Source organism: Camelus ferus, chromosome 17 (assembly GCF_009834535.1).
Source record: "Camelus ferus isolate YT-003-E chromosome 17, BCGSAC_Cfer_1.0, whole genome shotgun sequence".
NCBI classification, from domain to species: Eukaryota; Metazoa; Chordata; class Mammalia; order Artiodactyla; family Camelidae; genus Camelus; species Camelus ferus.
The window spans coordinates 6,045,464-6,070,270 of record NC_045712.1 but is presented as its reverse complement, the minus strand read 5'-3'; the positions used below and the strand labels follow the sequence as shown (position 1 = coordinate 6,070,270).

Genomic DNA, 24,807 nt, shown 5'->3' with positions numbered 1-24,807 from the left:
AGAATTCTACAGCCAAGATGAATCTGAGCAAATTCATGGAAATGACTCCACTTGTTCACTGACAAAATAAGATATACTTGTCCTCTATCTCTTCCCCTTCCTCCCTCCTTCCTTTCCTTCCTTTATCTTTATAATTTGTCAGTACAGAATCCTATCTTTAAAGAATATTCATATAGGATGACAACATTTAAATTATGTAAAAACAGAACTGTTCTACTTGAAGAGGAAGTTGGGGAAATTCAAGGTCTGTACACTAAGCTGTCCCCTATCACAAACTCTTGGACCATATGGTAGAGGATTTTTTGAAAATTACTGGTGTGCATGATTTTCAACCTAGGTTAGCATTTCCTGAAGTGTACTTCTCAGAACACTTGGTCCTGCAAGATGAGACAGAGACAAAGGGTCCTCTTGTCAGGTAAATTTGGGAGAAGCTGCACATTAGACCCCTCCTCTAGGATACATAAAACTAATACTGTACTAGTCAAAGCTCTGAGAAATTTAAAAAAAAAAAAAGATGCTTTTTTTGGCTTTACCCAGCATTTTTGAAAAAGTGTTTTGCTTAAAAAACAAAACAAAACAAAACAAAACAAAACAAAACAAAATCTAACTCTTTTGCATGATGCCTATTACTATTTCAAAAGAACACATAGTGAAAAATGTTGCTCAGTGTCACACAAATGGTCTGTGAGTAAAAGTAAAAGGGAAAATCAGGAGTCTGTGGTAGGAACACAGACTTTACCTTTACCAACTATATTTAATGTACTAACCCATGTATTAGCCGGTCTTGGCAGGGAGACAGTGCACAGTAAGGTCCCTTATTGGTGGACAGTGATCATTACTAGCCAGTGCAGAGAGTACGAGGCATGTTGTGTGAAAATCGAAGGGGAAATTAAAAGGAATAACAGCAGTGGGTTGCAAAATGCATAATACTTCCAAATATAATAATGTCACTGAACAAATTAAGATTATGTTAGGAAAATAAGAAAAAAAATCCTTGAATTTCTAGATTTACATAAAAATTTACATTAGGAACAACAAATTATTTACTTACAGCTACAATAAAAGAATCGGTTATGTTTCTGTCTAATTACTGCGCTTCCTTCCTCTTGGGAATGCAATGCTTCTTCATGGGAATCGGGCTTTAGCTGACACCTATCACTGACCTTCTGAGTCCATTCTTTTCCAGATAAAATCGAATGCGGTCTCAAAAATTAGGGAGTTTGTACTAACATATAATAAAATCTCACACGTGAGACACCCACATGACTTTGTTGTGTTTAGTTGATTGGTTTACTCTGGCTTTGGGGGCATAAAACATTTGCTAAGAAAAGTAATAATGTAAACTGGACGAGAAAGGGAGCATGCTTAATTACTTCAGAAAACAGATGTAAAATGTATTTGGAAAACTGTTTCCAGAAGGATTGAGATGCCACTTTCAAAAACTGCAGGCCTCCAGAAGCCCACAACTAGCGGTTTTAATTAGGTTTGATTAGAATTATTTTATGTATTCCTGAACTTAATAAACGTGAACTTTTAAAGGCTATAAACAATACTCTTAACTGTCTCTCAGATTTGTATTCACTTAGACTGTTGAGTGAATGAGGCTTTTTTTTTTCAGACTAGCATTAATTAAATGTCCTTGAAGAAGAAACTTCTAACTATGGCCCACAGGCTAAAGGTCACCCTCAAACCATGTTCTGTTTGACCCACATTGTTAACATTTTGGAAGATTTTGACAACACGTAGTTTCTAGCTTTTCTTGCTTTCTCCATGGTATAATCAGCAGGGACTGAGTAGCATTTGAACCCTTTAGGTGGTAGCACTTTGGGAGTACCATTTTTCATCATGATATATTGTCGTTCTCATGTTTTCTTGTTGGAAGAGTTGAGATAATGTAAACTACTTATTGCATCCAGATTTCTATCAAAATGGGGAAATCCAAAGAAAGACTACAAAGGCCAAATGGCTAAAGAGAAAAATGAGAGAGAATATAGAGTCAGTCATCTTAATTATTAAGATCCTTTGTTGCTCCTCTCCGTGACATAATGGTTTCTGGCCATCTGATCAGCGCTGGCTGTAAAGCATGCTTTGCAAAATAGAATGAAAGCAGAAATGATGTATATACCACCTGTGAAAAGACTGAATGGTTCCGACAATTTCCTTCCTGCCGTGCAAATGGCATATCCCAGAGAGGGGCTGCTTTTTCCCCAAATAAAGAAGTCATGTGGAATATAGCTGCAGCCAACCCATAGCCTAGAGCCTACCAAATTGGAAATAAATCCTCATTATTATAAGCCATTGAGACTTTGGAGTCATTTGTTACCGCAACAGAACCTAGTAAAATCTGACTGATAAGGAGCAAATTTCATATAAATAGTGAAAAATAGCTCTGTGTGTTTAATATGCAGAATGTGTCTGCATCTAATGAGTTTAACTTAAGAGGACAACAGGAAAAAAGCCACAGTAAGAACTGTAACCAGCAAATGGAAAATATGTGTGACAAAACTCTTAATAAACTCAGTAAAGAACTGTATTTTCTATGTTTTAAAAAATGCATACAAAGTAAATGATGCTGTTAAGCGCTTTAACTATGTTACTGGGAGAATAAATTGCCCGTCTCAAAACTGGCCCTGCTCATTTCTCTGAATCACTTGGCTGGCCTCTGCAGACCTCGGAGGAAATGGAAAGGTGATCACTGGGATGAATCCATGGATGCGTTTAGAAACTGATTCCTGTAATCTTACTGAAAACTTCAGATGATTCATTTCATAATGTCTTAGTTTTAAATCCTGGTATCATTTCAAAGCCCAACTTCCTAAAGTTAATAGGGAAAAGGAGATTTTAAACAAGAGCGAGGACTCAAAGGGAAAAGAGAAAGTGATGGGTTTTGAAACTCCCATCTACGCGATCCATCTGTGTTTTACTCCAGAGAGGCACACCCTCTTGAGATGAACACACACACAAGCACACAGACACAGTGACAACAATAAACAAGTCCAAACTACTCAGGGATGAGATGTCAAGCAGTGCCCGGAGGATTAAAAGCTGTACAAACGTAACCCGTGCTCAGTCCCTGTGATTATCCACAAGCCCAGCTGACTGCCAAGAACCCATCAAACTAACTACTCGACACCTGGGAGGGTGGGTGAGCACCAGGAACTGAGCTGTACACCTAGGAACACCAGCAACCATGCCCCCTAGGGCAGCTAATGTTAATGAAGAAAAAATTCAGTGGAGACAGGAACTGCCTGGCTTGTAAATAAATGAACATCAATGTCCCACAGAAGCTGAGTTCCACTTCCCTGTTACAGACCCAAATGTCCTACTTAATAAAATGCAACACTGAAATATTTGAACACTTATACTGGCTCCATAATAAGTGACATTTCTCTATTCCTTGAAACATTTCTTTAACACATTTAAATTTATATCACTTGATGACAGTGTGTATCAAAGTGTGGCTCGAGGCCCAGCTGGGTTGAAAATCCCCTGGTTCATCTATAAAGAGTGTGGATTCCCAGGAAAAACCCCACACTACAGAACCAGAGTCTCTGAGAGTGAGATTGTGGAATATACATTTCTAACAAGTCCAGTTGCTCACAAACATTGCCCCTTTAGACACACTGTCTTATGTCTCCGGTCCTAACGTGCTTGTGCTTATTTTCAAAAGCAAAGGTCTACCTAAGCATGGCAGAGCACGCCAGCTATACTCCCAGTCCATCCCCCCACTTCTCCCTTGGCACAGAGTGGACCTCCTCTGCTCTTGGTGTGACATGCGACTGATGACCAATCAGCAGAGTGTGCACAAAGGTGACAAGTCCATGAAAACCACCCAGGTGACTTCTCTCCCCCTTTTTTCTCGGCCAGCTTGACTAAGACAGAGGCAGTGACCATGGATTTTAGATGCTGAAATGAAGAGGCATTTTCATGGATGGAGCCAAGACCTATGATCAAAAACACTTAGTTTGGACTTTGAGCAAGAAACACAGTTTGGTTTAAGCTAATATATTTTCAGGTTTCTTTGTTACAGTAGCTCATGCAATCTTAATTAAAACTAAGAATACGTAAATGCATTTGTATGGCAAAGCAACGAATGTTTAACTGTTCCTCTTGCAAGCGGAGGAATTGATTCTTAGGTTTCACCTAGTGCTACTATGGTGTTTTGTTTTTTTCCCAAATAAAAAGCACCAACTAATAATCATCCTTAATTTCTGTTTAAGATGTTAGGAATCAAAGCCTTTACCACCCTTAATTTGTACTAAATTAACAATGCAATTTTTACTTACAGCAGAAAACATCAGTTAGAGCTCTGCTATGTTTAAGTCAACTCTTGTTGAAGTACTATTGCTGTAACAGTGGATTTAAACTTTCAGCTTACGCATATAAATGTTTTTTTTTTTTTGGATGAGCCTAAGGCTCCTTCTGACTTCTGTCTGTGGGTGGATGGAATCACAGCAAGGAAAACTCGGCGGTCTTTGAGTGGGAGAAAATGATTTTCTCACCAAACTACGGCAGACCATTTATGGGATCTGAGGAGAAAATGGGAGGGGTGAGCAGGAAGCCACACCGCTGGGATGAAATATTTGTGGGGTGGTCGGTGGTAGCCTTGAAATTCTGGAGTAACTCACACTCCCAGGCTGAATATGTAAGTAGTCATGAATGCACAGTTTCTTCAAATTGTCTTCTGTGACCCTACCTCCTTGCAGGGCTATTTGTGCCGTGTTCATTGCTGACTCCAATCATAAAAAGATGCCGGAACAGCCCAGGGACACTTGTTGAGACCTGCAGCCTCTGTTCCTTTACTTTTTTATATTAAATTTCCTATTCTCCTTACATCAGTTACGTTACTTTCCCCCTGACCCCACCACCCACCCCTACTGGTGTAGCTCTAACAATAAAGTCCTTTGCAGTAGCTATGAGGCTTTGGTTGTTGGAAACAGAAACCACCAGATTCAGTTTAAAATAAAGAAGGTTACAGAATATACATCCACATCCTAGGGCTGTTGCATAGCACCCAAGGGCAAGAAAGCAGCTGCCAAGGGAGAAGGGTGGAGAGCCTGCGGCCGGGCAGTCATCAGTCGTTACTCTCTGCCCGGTCTGTTTTCAGTCTCTGCAGGGCCATTTCTCTGCTCCACTGCGCACCAGCTTTCTTGGCATGACAGAAGGGGTCTACCTCAAACTCCCAAACTCGAAAATGTAGCCTGTCAGGTCAATTAGCAAATTTCCCGTAGAGAGCATCTCATTGGACCAGCTCATGTCAGGGGCCCTCCTTGGGCCAATCAGCTGAGGCCAGCTGGAACTGCCTACGTGTGTGGGTCCCGCCTGTGGAGGGGAGGGATTTTCCCAAGGACAGGCCATCACTGATGCTTGTACAGGACCGGCACCTCTATCTCTAAGGGTAACTGTTGTTAACTGTTGTTAAACAAAAAGTAGTCAAGTTCTTAAATCCCCAATCACAGATAATTCAACCATTATGGTTGGAGGAAGGAAACCCAAATGTTTTTTAGAACCATGTTTTCTAAAATGGGGTACAAATATTCCAGGCAAATGGACAAATTGTACCCTTGGGTACATGAAGAAAATATAATAAACCCTCCTTACAGATTTATTTATGTATTTAAAATTTTTCTACCTAGTAAACATATTAGGAACATATATTTTTATCTATATAAAAATCAAACATTTCAGACAATTCACATATATTACCTTCTTAAATCCTCACAACCATCCTTTAGGGATAAGTTCTGTGATATTCCCTATTTACACATAAGAAATAGAGATTCAGAGGTTAGGCAACTTGCCCAAAGTTTGCAGTACTGTCATTTAGAACTGGAACTCAGTCTAGTTCCTAGATGCCTGGCTTATACTCACTATGCCTCCCAGGTATGTTTGAGTGTGTGCACCTGGGTGTGTGTAGGGTGCTGGTGCTTAAAAATGTTTTAACTGTACCAGTGCATCTACCAGAGGATTTGGAGAACACTGTCCTAGAATGCAGAAAATGTGTAAATCAAAAAACTGAAGCCTATAATTTTTGTAAGCAAGAGAAAATTTTTCATCAAAAAGCAACAGATCTAGGTCTAAAGCCCAAGTTTACTGGTGCATGTGTGTCTTTGGACAAATTACCTAACCACTCTGAGCCTCAGCTTGTCAAGGCTGAATGAGAATGATACTCCCTTCCATGATGGTATGAGTAATAAACCCAGTGTCCAGATGAATAATGGCACATCACAGGGTTAACCACTCACCTGCAAGCCCTCCTTTCTCACTTCCTGTGGGACCACACCCCTGAGGACAGAGGGATTCCTATTTACCTTTCTATCTCCTGCACCCTGAGGGAAGTGCATTTCACTTGGGGAGCACTTTGGGTGGGGTTTAAAAAATAATGATTTGAATACATTCCTATCAAGTTTATCAGCAATGTTCTCAGTTTTTTCTCTATTAAATACTAAGATCATGCAAGTAAAGGGCCATGCTTATATTACAGTGAAATAGAATTATAAGATGTAAAACATCTTCTACAGCATCAACTGATATTTGATGGATGCATGAGTAAATCAAAACAGGAATAAAGTGGGTGGATCAAAGGATGGATGGATGGATGAAAGAAGAAAGCAAGGAAGGAAGGAGGGCAAACTCAACTCAGTAAATATTTTAAATTCATGGTTTCCACATTCAAGGACTTTGGAGAAACTTTGAATTCTTCATTTCCATTTCCAACTACAAAATGGATGTTCAACAATTAAGATTATTCACTCCAACAGATACTTCCTTTAGAGATCAAAATATTTTGATGTTATCCACACAGTAGCAGCTGAGGTGTATGTGTCAATTGATTCAGAACATACCTGTCTGAATGCTACTATGAATCTGTTAATATTCTGGAGTCTTGTAAATGTCAACAGTCATATCAGCACCGGCATGTATTCAAAAAAAAAGTTTTACAATTGTGATATATTATTCATTGAGTCTGTAGATGGATTCTCTAACTCTCTGCCACGACATGTTAACATACCCCCGACTCCTAAGGTCAGGAGCAATAAATTAGGAGCGATAAATTAGGAGCAAAATCCTGTAGTGCAGAGGGATGCTTATTCCTCAGCAACCCACCCGCTTTACCTTTATCTTACAATTTGTGATGATATAAACTCCTGCTACGATGCAAATTTCAGATACTCTGCTTTAGGGAAGGGGAAACCAGTGGTGCAAGTATCATGAGAGCCATAAAGCACATTCTGCCCATGAACACATTACGTATTCTTTACTTTGAAGTATTGTAAAAAGCTACTGTTTTAGGTTTGACCAAATTACAAACGTGAACAGGAGAGGAGTGTAGTTCAAGTAAAAATGAGTGCCTAAGACAAGACGGTACTAAGCTTATACATTATTTGGGGAAATTATTGTTTTGAGTCAAAACCACATCCAAGAACACTAGCTAATGTCTCGTCACCTTGACGAAAGGTCTAGCAACTGGACAAGTCTTTCTAGAACATTCCTACTTAGCACCTTTTCTTCAGGTTCCCCCATCTTGGCTACCTGAGATGACTTTTGTTTTTTGGTCTTACGGAAAGGAAAAAAAACAAACAAAAAAGATGTTGATACAGTGGGTGTAAATCCCATGCCATCTGGTTATGATGCTAACAGTTCTCACCTTTGTCACACCGGGATTTACAAAGCAATTTTTAGCATGAAGTCGCTTCCTCCTCTACTACCTGCTGTTTGGCCTCTCACATTCTCCTTTCCACATCCCAAAGGCTATGTTGTTCTAAGTGGATGGCCGTGTCCAGGGCTGTCATTGCCAGAAGAGTATGCACAGGAGCTGAGACTAAAGTTGTTGGCTTATGAGGCACTGGGAAACACTCAGGACCATTCTTACTCAGAGTGAATCTCAGCAGCCATCCTTGGACAAAAACCAATTCTATTATCATGTGTGTCTTCAATAACCTGATTCATTTACGAATCCCTATCTAATTAGTATCTATCACGCAGGGCCCACAGACTAGTCTTGTGTCCTTATTTATATGCGGTAATTTTTCTTGTGCACCTTGATTTCTAACGATCTTGTAGTGATGTCACCAACTGTGTGGTAATTACTACAAATTCCCAGATTTCCACACTACTGGTAATTCGATTAATAATTAAGCTACAGAGAATCCGTGCCTGGTACCTTATTTTTGGCTTGTCAATTTCTGGTTTTCCAGCTAATTTTCAAGAGGATGCTAATTCCTTTTGCCTTAGAGAGGTGCTGGATTATTCTGCAGGGAAGACGATGAAAAGGAAGAGGCAGAAAATGTCACAGAATGAGTGGGAGACAAGACTGCTCTCCGATGACAACAACCTGTTTTGCTTAGGAGTTATTGGGACTCCCAGGAAACATTTCTAATTGTCACCCATCCATGAAACAATTTTTCTATTTTACAGCATCAAATAAATGGCGACTGCTCTTAAGCAAAGCAGCCCCAGGTTGCTGCTACTTCCTTATAAATAATCTGCATAGACAAGTTAGTTAAGGGAGTATGGATAACATAGGCAGTTTTCATGCTTGGGACTTCTATATAGACTCTTTCCTTGCACGTCCCCCTTGTCACTTATCAGTTCCCTCCCATACTTTTAATTGAAAGAATCTCCTAGCAGATGATTTATTTCTGCCAGCACACTGCTTAGCATCTAAGCAACACTCAATAAATAGAAGGCACTATTATTATTATTTGCTATTATTATTATTATTTTGCCCTTGTGTCTACTCTGTGACTTTGTTCAAAAATATGCTGGATGAATGACACATGATGGTGTCTTCAATAATCAGAAAATAAAAACAAAATTAAAAATTTCCAACCACTGAGAAGGGACGAAGTAGAACTGGAGAAACGTGACAAAGTGAATAAAAGAAATACAGTGGTGAAGATAGAGAAGGACAGGTCATGTCCTGCAGGGATGGTGGGACTTTGTGAGAAGAGGACAAAACGGATCACAGCGTGGGTTGGGAGTGCCACATATCGCACGTACCAATAAACCCTGCAGTCACGGCTTCACCTGCTCTGTGACCCACATCCTCCACTGATTTAAAAGTTCTTCAGTCAACAAGGGGTTGAAGCAGGGTTGGTACCAGCTGCTGTGGTCAGAGTTCGCTGTGATCTGTCAGTATCTGCACCTGTTTGCTTGGCATCCAGGGCATACTGGCTGTTAAATGCTTCTACCTCCAGAAACAGAGTTTGCAGTGCATTCTCAAAAAGCATTTATAACTGGTCAAATCTAAAAAGGATTCCTTTATTCACTTCATAAATGTGTTCATTTGTTCAACTGATATTTACCGACTGCTTGCTACAAATCAGCTTTGTGCTGGGCACTTGGGTGCAGAGCAAACAGGGACCTAGGCTCTATCCTCAAGAAGCTCCCAAGCCAAGGAGTCAGGGCAGAGGATGTAAATTTTGACTCTCTCTAGGTAGACTTGGATCAATGAGAATCATATCTTCAGCATCTCAGCCTGATGTTCTGGCCCTGATCATTTTCTTGCACAATCTGGCACTAAGGAAAGGATGCTTTTGTTCAGTTATTTGCTCTCCGGTGCATGCACCACGTTCTTAAAAGCTAACGTGCCATATCTGGGGCGATTTCTTCCCTTCTTCACCTATAATTCTACTTGACTTCCATGGTCAACCCATACTATGAGCTTTAAAAATGAAAAGAGAACTATATGAAGTCCCCAAGGGCAGAGGTAGATCAGGATGTCATTACTTAGGAAAGCTGTGATTGGCCAACAGTTCTCCAATTTCATGAGAATAGAAAAGATTAATCTTTTGGAACATGTTTTATCTGACAGCTTTTTAAGCATTCTCACTGTGTGCATGTCCAGTCAACTAAAAGGTCCAGTGAATAAATCTAATCATAAAAATGTTTAAAGAAGATCCCTTAGTCAGACTCTTAAATTGGATCAACATTTTCAAAACTCATCATAGACAAGACTGTCCAGCTATTATTTTATGTTGATTTGTAAAATATTAGTTATTTTGATGCCTCCTACTAGGTGTAGTTCTAACCATTATTAGTTTCTATCTAATATATCACTCCCTCTTTTTTTCCCTCATAATAAAAACCCTTCTTTTCTTTTGGAAACTCCGTCTTTCTCATCCCAGTGCTTGTCTGTAGATGGAGCTGACTCTCGTCCTTTGCTGCAGGGAAAACCTCATAAGCAAAGCTGATCCAATTAAAATCAGGAGCCACTAAGCAACAGGTCCATTAGGATCTTTAGGACTAAGGACCATAAGAGCCTGGAGTTGCCAGGGGCCACCTGTGCCACCACAGGAGTCCACAAGACAGTGGAATCAACAAGGTGGGAAGCAGAGCCAAGAAACACCAAGAAAGACCAGTTGCTTATGAAATTGGTTGAACCACTGAGTCCAGTAGACAGGGTTCTCAGGGAGAAAATATTAGAGTTTAGAATCAAAGATTTTATCAATGATTATGATCAAAACCTGTGAAAGCAAGGAGGCAGAAGCAGGATTTGAGACAAAAAAGAAGTCAAAATGTGATGTGATCCAACAAAGCCTTGGTCATCCTGGCAGGAAGCTCTGGACTGAGTACTGTCCACCAGAACTGTCCAGTGTTGGAGAAAAAGGGCTGGTCCCTTATGTCACCACCTTGCTCAGTCACCAGATGTGGGCAGCCCCTGGAAGGGTAAGACCACAGGCAAGTGGCTCTCCTGCAGCCAAGGCAAATGGGGAACGAGTTGGGGGCTGCAGGCCACCTTCTGACCCTGTACCCACAGTGAGGTGGCGAGTCCCCCTGGGTGGCACATCTCTGTGTCCACCATACAGCTCTACGTAGAAACCACGTGATCACCCCAGCTATGTGAGCCTAGAAACTCCCTGTTTTCTTCAAGCCAGTTTGAGCTCAGTTATTTTAATTTCTAATCAAGAGAGTCTATGGTTCCCTTCAAAGTGAAAGTTCCTCTGGAACTTTAAGATTTCAGCAACACATGCACTACTGAAGTAGACTGGGGATCCCAATTTATACCCATACCCACCAACACAAGGGCAATCATGGCTGATGATCCAGTCCCAAATCTGCAGTGTGCAGCTGGCTCAGACATTCCAAGTGATCAGATACTGAAGATGGGAAATGTTGATTTTACTGGGCTGAGGGCTTTGTGATTAAAACTACCAAGTCTCTGGGGGAAAAGGATTCTGGTTGTCCAGAGAACAAATAAAGTCCAGCACATTTTCATCTGAATAAACTTTACTATGGTGGGAAGAAAACTCAGTTTTGCCTCTGGTCAGAAGGATCCTCTCTAACCTACTTATCTCTCAGTAATTCTCATCCTCTCCATAACAGAATGATTTTGCTTCTCTGAGAACAGTGATTCGTACACTAATAACGCCCCTCTTTGTTCCTACAAGTGATGAAGTTCACAATACTGAGCATGAGAGGAAAATCAAACCAGCACTCCAGGCTCTTCCTGGGGAGTGGCGCTTATTAAATTATTTTCATGTGTGCAGAAGTTCATTTTCACTCTTAGTAGCTATTTTGTTAAGCTTCTGAATTTCCAGCCATATTTCAATTTATACCAATGAGGCACAAAATTTGCAATTCCAAAAACTCAATAAAAATGATGGAATATACATACATATATAATTTTCAATATATATTATACATATATCAAGGGGTCCAACAGCATATAGCAATAAGCATGTGTAAGATTGTGTGTATGAGAGAGGGAGGGGGAGAGAGAGTGAGAGAGAAGCCACAAAGACTCCATCCTATGTCATAGCCTACAACTAAATGATAAATGATAACAATGTAAGGATAAAGCATTGTTTAGCACCATTAGGTAATTGAAATGAACTTGAACTTGCCTGCCTTTAGAACCTTCCTTGTTGGAATGGGTAAATTATGTTTATATATTTCTCTGGATAGACTATTTTTTGTAGAGTTTCTCATATTGCAGCTCAGCTGACAGAATCCAATGCTTGGGTTATCAAGTTTCTCGGGGTAATTTATGGAAGCAATAACAGTATATATGCTGTGGCTCTTGCCCTGAAACTAATTTAATAAATACAAAAAGCCAAAACAGAGCACTTTTTACCTCCAGAGTGTGGTGGGGGGCCGCAGAGCAGGACGACTCCCTGGCCTTCACGGACTGACACTGTACTTCTCATTTTGGTCTTAAAATTTTCAAGATCTGATTCAAAAACAAAACAAAACAGAATTTCAGAAAGGACCATACATTTAAAATGTTCACACAGAGACATTATTTTGTAGAACAATTTTCTTAAAATCCCTTCTCAGGAACTTCAGGGGGAGAATATTCAACATTTGTTTTGAGAAGGAAAAGTAGAATTTTGACTTCTTTATGAAGGCTTCTAGAAATTCAGCAATAGAATTAAAATACACACACACTAATCTGGTAAATTAAATCTACATATTCTTTTTTATCTGTAGCTGTGAAAAAATACAAACTGCTTTTATTTTTGCCCCCCAAATTTTTTCAAGTGTTTGATAAAGTAATCAAGGCAAACACGATTTTGATCACCGATACTTACTTAAAAAAAATTTAATTTCTTCCAATAACAATCCCAGGACAGCTAATTACAATTCACACTCTCCAGCTTAAATTTAGCATGGGGAAAATTCTATTGGCTTCATTTTGAACAAAGCTTAAGACTATGGGGAAAGAAAAAAGAAAAATCTACTGTTTCTCTGAACTCTGATTTTAAAAAAAATACTGTAAATTCCATAGTTAAAATACTGAGTGGTGTCACTTTCCATATCAGAACAATTGCACTGTCATTTTGTGAAAGGATATACTCATTTCATAGCTTTTAAGGGTTGATACAAATTGCCTGTAAAAAGCGAAGGCAGTGTATGCATTTTAGAAGACAACTTGAAAAATTTCAAGTTTGCTTTGAAAAATGCAAAAACCAAAATCATCATCTTCAGATTCATAAAACTACAAACTGCAGACACAAGAACATTCTAAGCACCATAAATCAATACATCAGAGGGAAATAAGAAGGTCTACATGTTTCATTTTATAGTTACTGAAAAATAGTATTAAATTGTTAGGTTATAAGCATGGAGTAAAAGCAAATCAGCAAAACTCACAAATGTGCAACTGCAAAAGAAAAAAAAGTTGTGCTTATTATTTTATCCACAAGTTACCCGACCAAAATGATACAACATAGCATTATATCATCTTAAATCTGTAACCAAAATGAACATTATCAAAACATTAAGGCCCTTGAAGGGCAACTGAGTTGGAACTGCAAACTATATTATCCAAATGTTTCCCAAAGACTAAATGGAGGAGTACATTATATCAGAATGTAGCCCATCCATGGAAAAATTAATTTGAAATTAGTATTTTTTGACAACCAAGTACATATCATAATTACTGATTTCCTATCCAATTCCTTGTTTTCTCCCATTACATAACTTCACACCATAGAAGATACTTATCATTGATTTTACCTAGAATATGCAAAAAAAGGATAAAAATAATTTCTAAGGAAACTAATAATGTCTCCTCTCTTCCAGAGATGCAAATCTCTTTTGTCCAAACACTAATATTGTCGGTCACAGGTTTGCCCACTGCTCAAGACACTTGCATTGATACTGTCTCTACAGTATATAAGGGCAAGGAACATTCTTTTTTGGATATACAATGTGGCCAGTTTATAGAACATACGAATCAGGAATAGCAAAGAAAAATCACTGTAGTGGACTTAAGTGTTTTTCAGGGCTTTTTCTGTTGAACACTAAGGACAACAGAGATGAAAGTAGTATCAATATCTAAAAAGTTTCAGATTACCGACATACCCTGGCAGATTATACATGTAACCCAAATCCAAGTCAACACTGCACATGGTCCAATCTTGGTAAGAACTATATTAGAACAAGCCCTGTTTAGGAGTCAAAATAATTAAGAAGTCATTCCAGGTATTATTTGGTAGAAACTTCTCAGATTTTTCTGTCTCCTCTCTGATTCTTGCAAGCTCTGATATTATTCTGGAACCTCTAATTAGTCAGACGTTAGGAAAAAAAAAAAACAATGTGATGAAGAGCATCTACAAAGAACTACAACTAGTATCGTTTGATGGTGAAAGACTGACTGCATCCCCCAACATCAGGAATACAGCGATGTTCATTCCTGCCACTGATACTCAACATCACAACAGAAGTTCTAATCACTGCAATAATGAAAGAAAACAAAATAAGAAGCATACAGTTCTGAAAGGAAGAAAATAAGACTACCCATATATCATTGTTTGCTGATGATATGATTGTTTAAATAGAAAATCAGAGAGAATCTACAAAAAACAAAAAGCAAAGAAAGAACTTCCACTACAAAGTGAGTTAAAAAGGTCACAGGATACAATTTCTAGATAGCAACAACACATGCAGAAACCAAAATTAAAAACACAAAAGGGGAGGTGCCAAGATGACGGAGTAGAGACACTCACAGCTCGCCCTCTCCCACAAGTACACCAAGAATTACATCTACAAACCCAATGAATTGCACAGAACACCTACTGAACTCTGGCAGGGTGTCTCTTGCTTCAAAATGCAGGAGGGTCCTCACAAAACCCGGTAAGAGAAAAAAAAGGAAAGAAAGAAAGAAAAAAGAAAAAATCGGTGCGGGATTGGTCCTGTAGGGAGAGAGCAGCGGGTTTTTTGTTCTGTTTCGTTTTTTGGTTTTTTGTAGATACAGACAGGCTTATCCGAAAATTTATAAATAAAAGCACAGACCCTAGAATAGCTAAGATAATCTTGACTAAGAAGAAAAAAGTGGGAGAATCACTCTGCCTAATATTAAGGCTTATTATGTAGTCACAGTGAGTGAGACAGCGTGGGACTGGTAGAAGGACAGACACAGAGATCAGTGGAACAAAACAGAGAACCCAGAAACAGCCCTACACAAAAATGCTCAACTGGTCTTTGACAGATGTGCAAAAAGCAATTCAATAGAAGAAAGACAGTCTTTCAAGAAATGGTACCAGAGCAGTTGGGCAACCATAGGCAAAAAAAAAAAAAAAAAAAAAGGAACCCTGTCCTCAACCTCACTCCTATATGAAAATTAACTCAGAAATGGATCATGAACTTAAGTGCAAAACATAAAAATAAAGAAATATTATAGAACTTTAAGAGAAAAAGATAGGAGCACATCTTTGGGATCTAGGGTTAGGCAAAAAGTTATTAGGCTTAACAATAATAAATTGGACCTCATCAAAATTTAAAACTTTTGCCTTATGAAAGTCCATGGAAGACAATGTAAAGACAGGCAACAGATCAGGAGAAAATATTTTCAATCCACCTACCCAGTAAAGGAAGAGAATCTGGAATAAGTACTCTTAAAACTCAATAGTAAAAACCAAAACTATCCATTTTGAAATTGGGCAAAAAAACAAACAAACAAACAAAAAAAAACCAGGCATTTCACTTAAGAAGATACAGAGATGGCAAATAAAGACATAAAAAGATGTTGAATGTCATTAGCCAATAGGGAAATGCAAATTAAAACTGCAACCAGGTATCAATGTACCCCCATTAGAGTAGTTTTTAAAGTAAAATACAGGGACAACACTAAAGCCGGGAAAGGAAGGATATGGAGAAACATGGTCACTCACACCTTGTTGGTGGCTGTGGGAGTGTACAGCATTTTACAGCCACTCTGGAAACCAGTTGAGCAGTTTCTTTAAAAGCTAAACACACAAATACCATCCGTCCCAGCAACTGCATGCTTGGGTATGCATCCCAGGGAAATGAAAACATATACTGTCAAGAAAACCTGTACAAAAAGTCTGTACAGCTTTATTCGTAATAGCCCTGGACTGGGAACAACCAAGCTGTCCTTCAGTGGATGAACAGTTAACCAACAGTGGAGTTTATATACTGTTGAATGCCACTCAGCAATCAAAAGCAGTGGACTAGTGATACACCTCACAACCTGAGGAAACTTCAGGAAATGATGCTACATGAAAAAAGCAATCCTGGAAGCTTCCATGCTTCATGACTCCATGTATATAATAGATTTTAAATTACAGAATTTCAGAAATAGAGAATAAATTAGTGGTTGCCAGTGTTTAGGGAATTTGGCAGCAGGCATAGAGGTGTGGTTATAAAAGGGCACTTGGAGGGGTCTTGACCATAGGGTGGATACACGTAATACACTTGTATAGAACTAAATACACACACACACACACACACACACACACACACACACAAATAAGTACATATACAACTGGGGAAATCTGAATTAAAAAACAAAGATAAAATCCAGCTCTCCACACGCTTTTACTTTCCTTCCTCTTCCTCCACACCCCCTACTGCCCTTCTGGCCACCAGCTATGCTGTGATCCTCTAAGATATCCCAGAACACTAGCCACATCTGGGGGACAGGATTTCCCAAAGTGACATCAAAGAGAGGCATAAAGAGCTAAGAGAGAAATACATTACTTATTCTGACTGTTTTCCCTGTGAACATAAACATGGACCATTCCTGGTGTATAAAACACTACCTTGACACTTGTCTGTTGATTTTTCCATATTGGGCCAAGTTTCTATGGGCTGTTCAAGCACATCACTTTCAGGTATCAATATCTTGAAAGTCTCACATTACTGAAATATCCTGGCAGATTATGTATGTAACCCAAATCCAAGCATGTAACCCCACAGATGGGAAGACTGTCCTTATAAGTAAATAAGAGTGCAGCACTATTACCTCCCCCAGGGGGAAGAATGAGGATAAGAATGTAGCACTGCACACAGAGTAAAGAGACAGGAGACTGATTCCCTCTGACGCTCACGTGCTCAGTTGGGAATCTGATTCCACTGGCTACATATTGCTGGCATTGGTTTCTCCATGTGGATTGATCCAGGTAGGCTATCAAGCAGGGGGTGTGAAATGTCACGCAGTATAGCTGCAGAGCTGTCACGCACAAGTCTACTCTGTATGACTTAAAATCAGCCAAAGAACGACTACTATTTCCCAACAAGTCAGTTTGGGAAACACTGTGTTAAGCTAAGCAAAGTGAGAGTCTTTATGTAGAATAGGCCAGAGACCCAAAATATAACACATGCTGATAAGGTCTACTAAGGTGGGATGGATGTTCCAAAATGGCCTGAACATTTTTGACCAAAGAATTCTGTGTAGGTCATTTTATAAGAAATGCTGGCAATGGGCATATGTTGGATTTGGTACACATGTGCAATTGGGTATGTCATAAATATAAAAAAGATGACAATAAGAGTTTGCAAAGTAAAATAAAAATATACCCCTAAGAGAATTAAAATGGCACACAAAAGTGGCAATAGGTCTGAAATTGTGGTCAGCTGACTAAATGGTCCCAAAGTTTAAAAATTTAGAGCTCAGTCTAAAAACACCTTGAGATCACTTACAATTCGACTGAGGAACTAATAAAATCATTATCACTGAAAATTGCATGTAAGCTTTACTACTTTGGTAACACAACCCTGTTTCATGCTGTGAGGTGATGTGCTACCTTTTCAGTTAAAATGCAAAGTATTGCCCACTAGTGATAGTAAATATACTGTAAATGGACCCAGAAATAAGCAATGTAATAGTCTCCCATGCATCATGCCTTAAGTGTCTTTAATGTTTAATGTTAAAATGCTTAGTGGTTTGTAGTTAGCAAATTAAATCATTATCCAAATAGTGTAAATGACAAGACTGACTCTGAACAAATCAGAGAGCTTCCAGTAACAGAAACTTGTGCACTTCTATAAAAAAAAGGTTAGAAGAAAACCCCAATGAACACACCCAAAAAGACCATAAAAATCAAGACTGCAGTTTGGTTAAGGTTTTCATCTGAATCTCCCTCAGACCAGATGTTATTAAAAAAAAAAGAATCCCACACAGTGATCCAGCTACCATGATCAAGAGGTAAAATTTCAATTAGTTGCACATTAAAGCATGTCCTACTACAAAAAGAAAACAAAAACAAAACTTTGGTTCAGTGGATGATCATAGCTTTTCCTTTTTTCTGACACAGCTGAAGCTTCTGGAAGGTTATCTCGAATTGGAATATAACACATAGCCAGTTGAGTCTTAATCATCTTCAGTATCAGCAAGACTTAAATTTAACTATCATTTCCTGCTCTATATTCCAACCCCCAAATTCAAACTGTCTCCTCTTATTTTGTTCCTTTTCCTACTTAACATGTCAGTCCAGTTCTCAAAACATTTAATCAACAATGTAGTTTCTAACGGAAAGTTCTACCATGGCAGGCAATAGGTGCATCTTAGGAAAATTAGAATGTCCCCTTATGTAAAAACAACGGCTTGTTCAACAAAGGTCAACGGTATCTTAGTTTTTTTTCCCCAAAAGCAGAGCCTCAGAAAGGACTTGGGTGACTTAGTTTATACGGCAGGTGATCTCAGGAGGTAGGAGGGAGGGGCTGAGGCAAGTAAAAGAGGGATGGAAGAAAAACCATCATCTGTGTGCATTACTGAAGCTGCTACTGTGGCCAATGAGGGCTAGACTCTGCATGAACCTCCGATAAGTGTACAGAATCAGCAAAGATGGGACTCTGGGGCATTTGTATCCAGGCTCCCAACCTTAACAGTGGAGGGTTTTCCCTGGAGGCAACAATACCTCCATACTCACCAGTGCCCTGACTGTGAACTTTCCTGGAACTGTGTACCCTCCACTGCACATCAATCAGAGGTGGGCAGAGGGGATATAATAAATTTGGGGGGTACCAAAAATGTCTACTGCAAACAGATATCCTACTTAAAACCTGGTCTTTTTCAAGGTTTTAAAACAGGTTTGTATTGGAAGCTTCCAAGCAGAGTTAAGTATTCTGTATTTTCTAAAATTATTTAGGAAACAGGGAAGCATTTAGTATGTTAACATCTACAGGAACTGTTTTTGTTTTTGTTCTTTAAACACATTTGAAATATGGGTGCAATAGGTGACCTCTGAGCATCTAAGCATACTTGACAAGGCCCTTCCACATGAGTAACCCACAGTTCTGCTTCCTCCCTGTCTCCCATCACCCTGTTGCTCTAGCACCCCCAACTCTCAGCCACACACACTCAAACAATAACAAACACTTGGATTCCCTCCAGCTGGTCCAATCATGCAACAGTGTTCCCACTCCTTCAATGACACTGCACACTCTTATTCATCTTCCAAACCAGCTCCATCCACAGCTCCTTCTTAAAATTCTTGAAATTACCTCCATCCTTTCACGTCTGTGTTTTCTATACTTTCATATTTTTCCATTTTTCTTCTAATCTGAGGGCTCCACCAAGATTACAGCATTGTCATTTCCATCTTTATATTTCTATATTATAACATATTTTTTGGCATTGCAGGGGTCATCAATAGACGTCTGAAATGAGTTAAATTATCTTTGCAACCATCCTATCATTTTCCTTGGAATTTCTATAGTGGGTTTCCCCACCAAAGTTAAATCCTCTGTGCCTGGGTTGCAGATTTCCTAACTTCCTACCAGTGAGATTTAGGAAAAGAACACAGGAATGGGCATACCAGGAGTCCCATCTTTGCTCCACAATAATCCAGACCTGCACGAGTGGAGGAGATACCACTTGATTGGTTTGTGCCTCCCTGCTTTTCATTTGGAAAGTGAGGACAACCCCTGCCCTCTGAGCCTCACAGGAGTTTCTGAGAGAGGAGCTCTAGCATCACAGATCTACAAGCCCTTTGAAAAATAAGAATTATAGGCGCACAAGGTCCTTTATTTCTTCTGAATCTCTGATTTTACAACTCTCCTTCAGTCTCTCTCATCTGTCCTTTATGGTTTGAAACATGCAGAGATCACCTCATCTAAAAAGTAAAACACAACTTCCAATAACTTGCAGGCTCCACTTTTCTTAAACCAGCATCCCCTCCCCCCGACCACCTCTGTTTCACTCCACTTTTTAACCTGGGTTGAGCTCATGTCTCTGTCCTCTGGAGTCAGACAAACCCAGCTACAAATCCCCTTCATGACACTAACTATCAGACCCAGGGCAGATACTTCACTTGTTGATCCACAGTTTCATCATCTGTCAATTCAGGATAATAATATCAATTATCTTTGCTACTGTTGTGAGGAAGAAATAAGATAATCTACACCATTACTTAAAACAGTGTCTAATCTATAAGTGTTCAATAAACACAGTTATCATTTTTCTTTACATTCTCTAAGAAACCTCGCCAAGTCTGGAGCTTCTACCACTGTGTCTATACCAATGATGTATCCATCAAAATTCTGATTCAATATATGCATTTTCTGCATGCCTTCTGAACGTATTTTGGATTTCCAGTTGCCATCTCATACTCAGTATTTCATTTTCGTACGCTTACAGTGGCCCTTACAAAGCCCTACCACTTCCATTGTTGTGATGTTCATCTCCAAGATTCCCATGTCTAATCTGTCACTTCTCATTCCTGCATTTGTTCATTTCATTCAATTGTATCATGTTAATTGCTTTGCGAAGTTCAGCCTCTCTCTCTCCATTTCTCTCTGATTTCTCACTACCACCATTTTAATTTTACTGGAACAATTTTATGATGCAAATTCATCTGGCATGTATTAAGCATATGGCTCCAGTATGCTTGTCTGTCTTTATATCTCAGCATCCCCAGTGTCATAAGAATATGCTTTATCAACACTGACTAAATTGATATATGCAGGACTTAATGGATGAATGGATTTGCTAGGCTCTGTGATAGAATTTCCTGGAATTTATCTCATTTAATGTTCATAAAAGCTCTCTTATAGAGGTAATATTTTTTCCATTTTCCAAGAAAGCTGTGGCTCAATGCAATTATGGACTTTGATAAAAGTGACACAGTAAGTGATGGTGTCAGTTCCACTGATTTCAAGTCCAGCTCTTTTTATCTTTATACTATGTGCTAAGTCCATCCAGCCTTTGGGCTGGTCTCTCCACCTGTGGTCTCCCCACTCCCATCCAATCCATCTATTCTGTACCCATAAAGTTGAGTTCAGTTTTTTTTCCCCATAAAACACACTTCTAGTTTTCAATGCCTGATCAAAAATTTACAAGAATTTCTCATTTTCTAGATGATGAAGTCCACTTTCTTGTCCTAACATTAAGTCATTCATTCAACAGCTGTGTATGTATTTGTACATGCACATGCACATGCATATATGTGTGATATATGTACCTCTGGTTCCAAGTATTGGGACAAGAGAGTATGGACTGTCATTTTGAGTATTTCTGCTTCTAAAACTTTACTTACGCTTCACCCTTCCCCTTTCAACTTAAGTTCACATATCTCAAGGACTAGTTAAAAACGGTCATCTTTTTTGAAGGAAAAATTCTCCGATAATTCTGAACTGTATGGTCACTGTGTTTTAGATTAGGCTGTATCACAAGACCAAGGCTGAGAGCTGGGCCCACCTCCATCTCCTCTTTTTGCCCTCCACAGACCTCAAAAAACACCTCTCCAGTACAAATGGCTTCAACTCAAGCAATATGATTCATTCCTCTATAAAAGATGCCGTAAGCTTCCAGAGCACCCAGAAAGCTTGTGCCTCCTGGCCACTCTCCAGCACCTCCTTCAGCTTCCATCAGTTGAATTCCTTGTGTTTGTTAACAGAACTGAACACTCCTGTTACATGTTTTTGTTAAAATTAAATTACTAGAGAAATACTAAAAAAGTTGATGAAATATGTGTATGATAAGAAAGGGAACAGTTGTTTATAAAAGATAAATTTGAAGATTTTTGAAAACCTCAATAAAGGAAATTCACTCTTTCCCCAAAACTAAGGCTAAAATAGGTGGGACAGACAGGGCAACATATCATAAAGGCTTACAAACACAAAAATAAAAATCTCTAGACTATTTCTGTACCCAGGTTGCTCCAGAAATATTTTCAAATTATCATTCAAATTTAAAAAAAATATATAATAACCTTCCCTCAAAAAAGAGTGCTTGGCCCTACACTGAAAAACAACAACAACAAAAAAAACACAAAAAGCAGAAGACACATACAGTTTCATATCTGAAGCAAAAATAAAATTTTTAGAATACATAGGTACTTTTTTAAAAAATTATTACCTGTTTTTAGAAAATTTTTCAGTTATTATTGCTGGTCCAGACTATTTCAAAAAAAAAATTCCCTTACATATTTGGAAAAAATAAATACAGGATTCAAACAAGGTAAATTAAGAATAAGGTTTCTGATACTGGCAGATTTGCTCTCCTAGCATGTTAAATCTAGGAAAAAGAAACGAACACAAAATCTTCCCATTTGATAATTTCATCTGTAACATTAAATTTCAAAACATGAACAGTTTAATGTAAACTGAAGAGTAATATAAATCTTTCTGAGAACTTTTTCCTCTTATACTTCATGTATATTTTAAAAAAGCTAGTTTTGTCATTAAAACCACATTTAAAAAAATGGATGTGGCAATACTACAAATCATTTTCCTTTTCTTTGAAATTAGGATCTCCAGGTATACCAGAAGTTTGAGATAATTCAGCAAATCTGCATGAAAACCAAATTTTAAAAGTCAATTTGATTAAATACGGCCATGGAAAGAGCAAGCATTCTTATACCAAATATTACCAAATATAGAAAATCTTTTTCAAGACTATTTAAGGACATTATATTTCAAAAACTAACCTTCACTAGGTATGTCACAAAGTTCTAATGATGAATTATACAAAGATATACTTAAGTCTTTTTACTTAGAAACATCTACTTGCCAATTTGGAAATAAAAAGATCACACAAACTGACAATATTCTGGATATGTTAACAAATCATACCACTTCAATGCAGTTATCTTAATTATACTCTCAAACATTTTAAAAAAGCTTTTAAAAATCTAGATTAAAATGTCCCAGTGGCTTCTTGAGCAAAGAATCTGAAGTTAGATTGTAGTGAGAGTACCTGCTTCTAAAACTAGCTCTATGGTTTTAGACAATTTTCTCCGACTCTTTGATATGCAGATTCTTCTGAAAAATGCACATAATATGACTTGCGTCAGAAACCCGCTGACAGGATTCCACGAGAATATAAATGCAGCATTCTTGACGGTATTAGGTGCTCAGTAAGTATTGGGAAGCTTTCCCCTCTCCCGGGCAAGGATAAGCTCACATGTCTCTCTATCTTCATCTATCTGGAGCTGTGTCATTCAAGACCAGCTGAGTTTTCTTTCTCCTTCGAAGCCTTCAATAACTACTCCAGTTTATTTATATTTAGCCTCTTGCTTTTTATAGACATGTCTCTCTTCCCAGGAACATCATAATTCCTCTTGTTTTCCCCCTGCAATTAGTAGAGTAGTTGCTAAGTAACATTTGTTGAAATTCAACACATGAAGGGAGTTTTCAAAGCCCCTGATATTTGCTACACTGGTTGAGTGTATCAGTCACTGAGGCTGTTTATAAATTTCATAGAAGAGTTGTCACTAAGACACATAATTTTAGCAATGAATATATGGTGTTAACTATATGCTTACTTCTATCTAACATAGAAATAATGAAAAATAAAAATAAATTAGCATAATGCAATAATCCTCCACACTACAAAAAGAAATACCAAATATTGAATCCTTATCCTTACTTACAAATAGTTTAATTTTAATGACTCACTCAGCAGCACACTTGTAGACTAACAGCCTGGCTCACAGGTGATGAGAACTCCTATGGTCTGGCATTCAAAGATCACCCTTGTCACACAGAAAGAAGCAAATTAGTTTTATTTTTCTTTAATTACATGACCACTTCATACTGAAAATTTTCATCAAAATATGTGTGTGAAAGACAAAGACAGATATCAAAGATTATTTATGGATTGCATGAAAAAAATACTTACCTAATGCAAGTTAAATGGAGGTTACTTTCTAAAGCATCAAAATAATTTATATATGTAAGAACATCTTGAGATTGTCATATTTTATCTCATATGATTCTCAAAAACAATCTGTGAGATAGGCTATATATATTAGTAGATATATATTATTATTATTCGTAATTTTAACAAGAGCAAAACAGGTTCACGAGAGGTTATATTTTGCCCAAAATCACACTGTTAATTAAGTGTCAGAGCCAGGTTGATGACATTCTTTGATTTCTAACTTGGAGAAAAAGGAAAAACATCACATCCAAATTAAAGTTTAAGCTTCTGACACCTTCTCAGTCTTTAGACATTCTACCTTAGAAAACTGAAACGAATAATTTGCAAGTCATATTTAAGGTATCTGTTCATTCTTTCAATCATTCATTCAATTATTCAACAAATGTTACTAAGTGCCAACAAGCCTGAGTGAGAGGATGTGTTTGCCCTTCTGAAATTTGCCTATGCGTTCCTTAACCACACGGTGCCTTGGCTTCCTCTTTCTCAACCAGGAAGGATAACACCTGCCCAGGAATCCCTTAGGATTTGATATAACGATCAAAGGCAATGATCAGTGAAACAGAGCTTTCAAAGTATACACGACAATACCACATTTAGTCATGAAGGCTCCTATTTGTCATCATTCTCTACAGTCTTATGCAGTTTTATGTTTCTTCCTAGTCATGATACAATATTGCAGAATGTGTTTACTGTTTATTGATTTAGTACCCACCCACACCCCATCCTCACTAGAAGTAAGCTTCATAAGATTATAGTCTTTCTTCTGCTTCACTCTTACATCCTGGGAACACAGAACAGTGTTTTACATACATTATCTGTTAAGTATATAAACAGATGTTACCATGATTTCAGTAAAAGATCACTCTCTTCTGCCCCTATATTAACAACACAAAACAACTAATTTCTGTCTTTTGGTGGAAGATTGGTAATATCTTAGATCACTACCTTGTGCA

General features: G+C 38.3%; 1 protein-coding gene across 3 annotated transcripts in view; it reads right to left on the bottom strand.

The window, feature by feature from the left end:
* Positions 1-24,807, bottom strand: part of CNTN3 (contactin 3) — a 299,956-nt gene that overhangs the window by 123,944 nt on the left and 151,205 nt on the right. For all 3 annotated transcript variants that reach the window (XM_032458081.1, XM_032458082.1, XM_032458083.1), the window contains exon 5: positions 12,080-12,175. In XM_032458081.1, the coding sequence (XP_032313972.1) occupies positions 12,080-12,175 (96 nt within the window). The remainder of the gene's footprint in view (positions 1-12,079; positions 12,176-24,807) is intronic.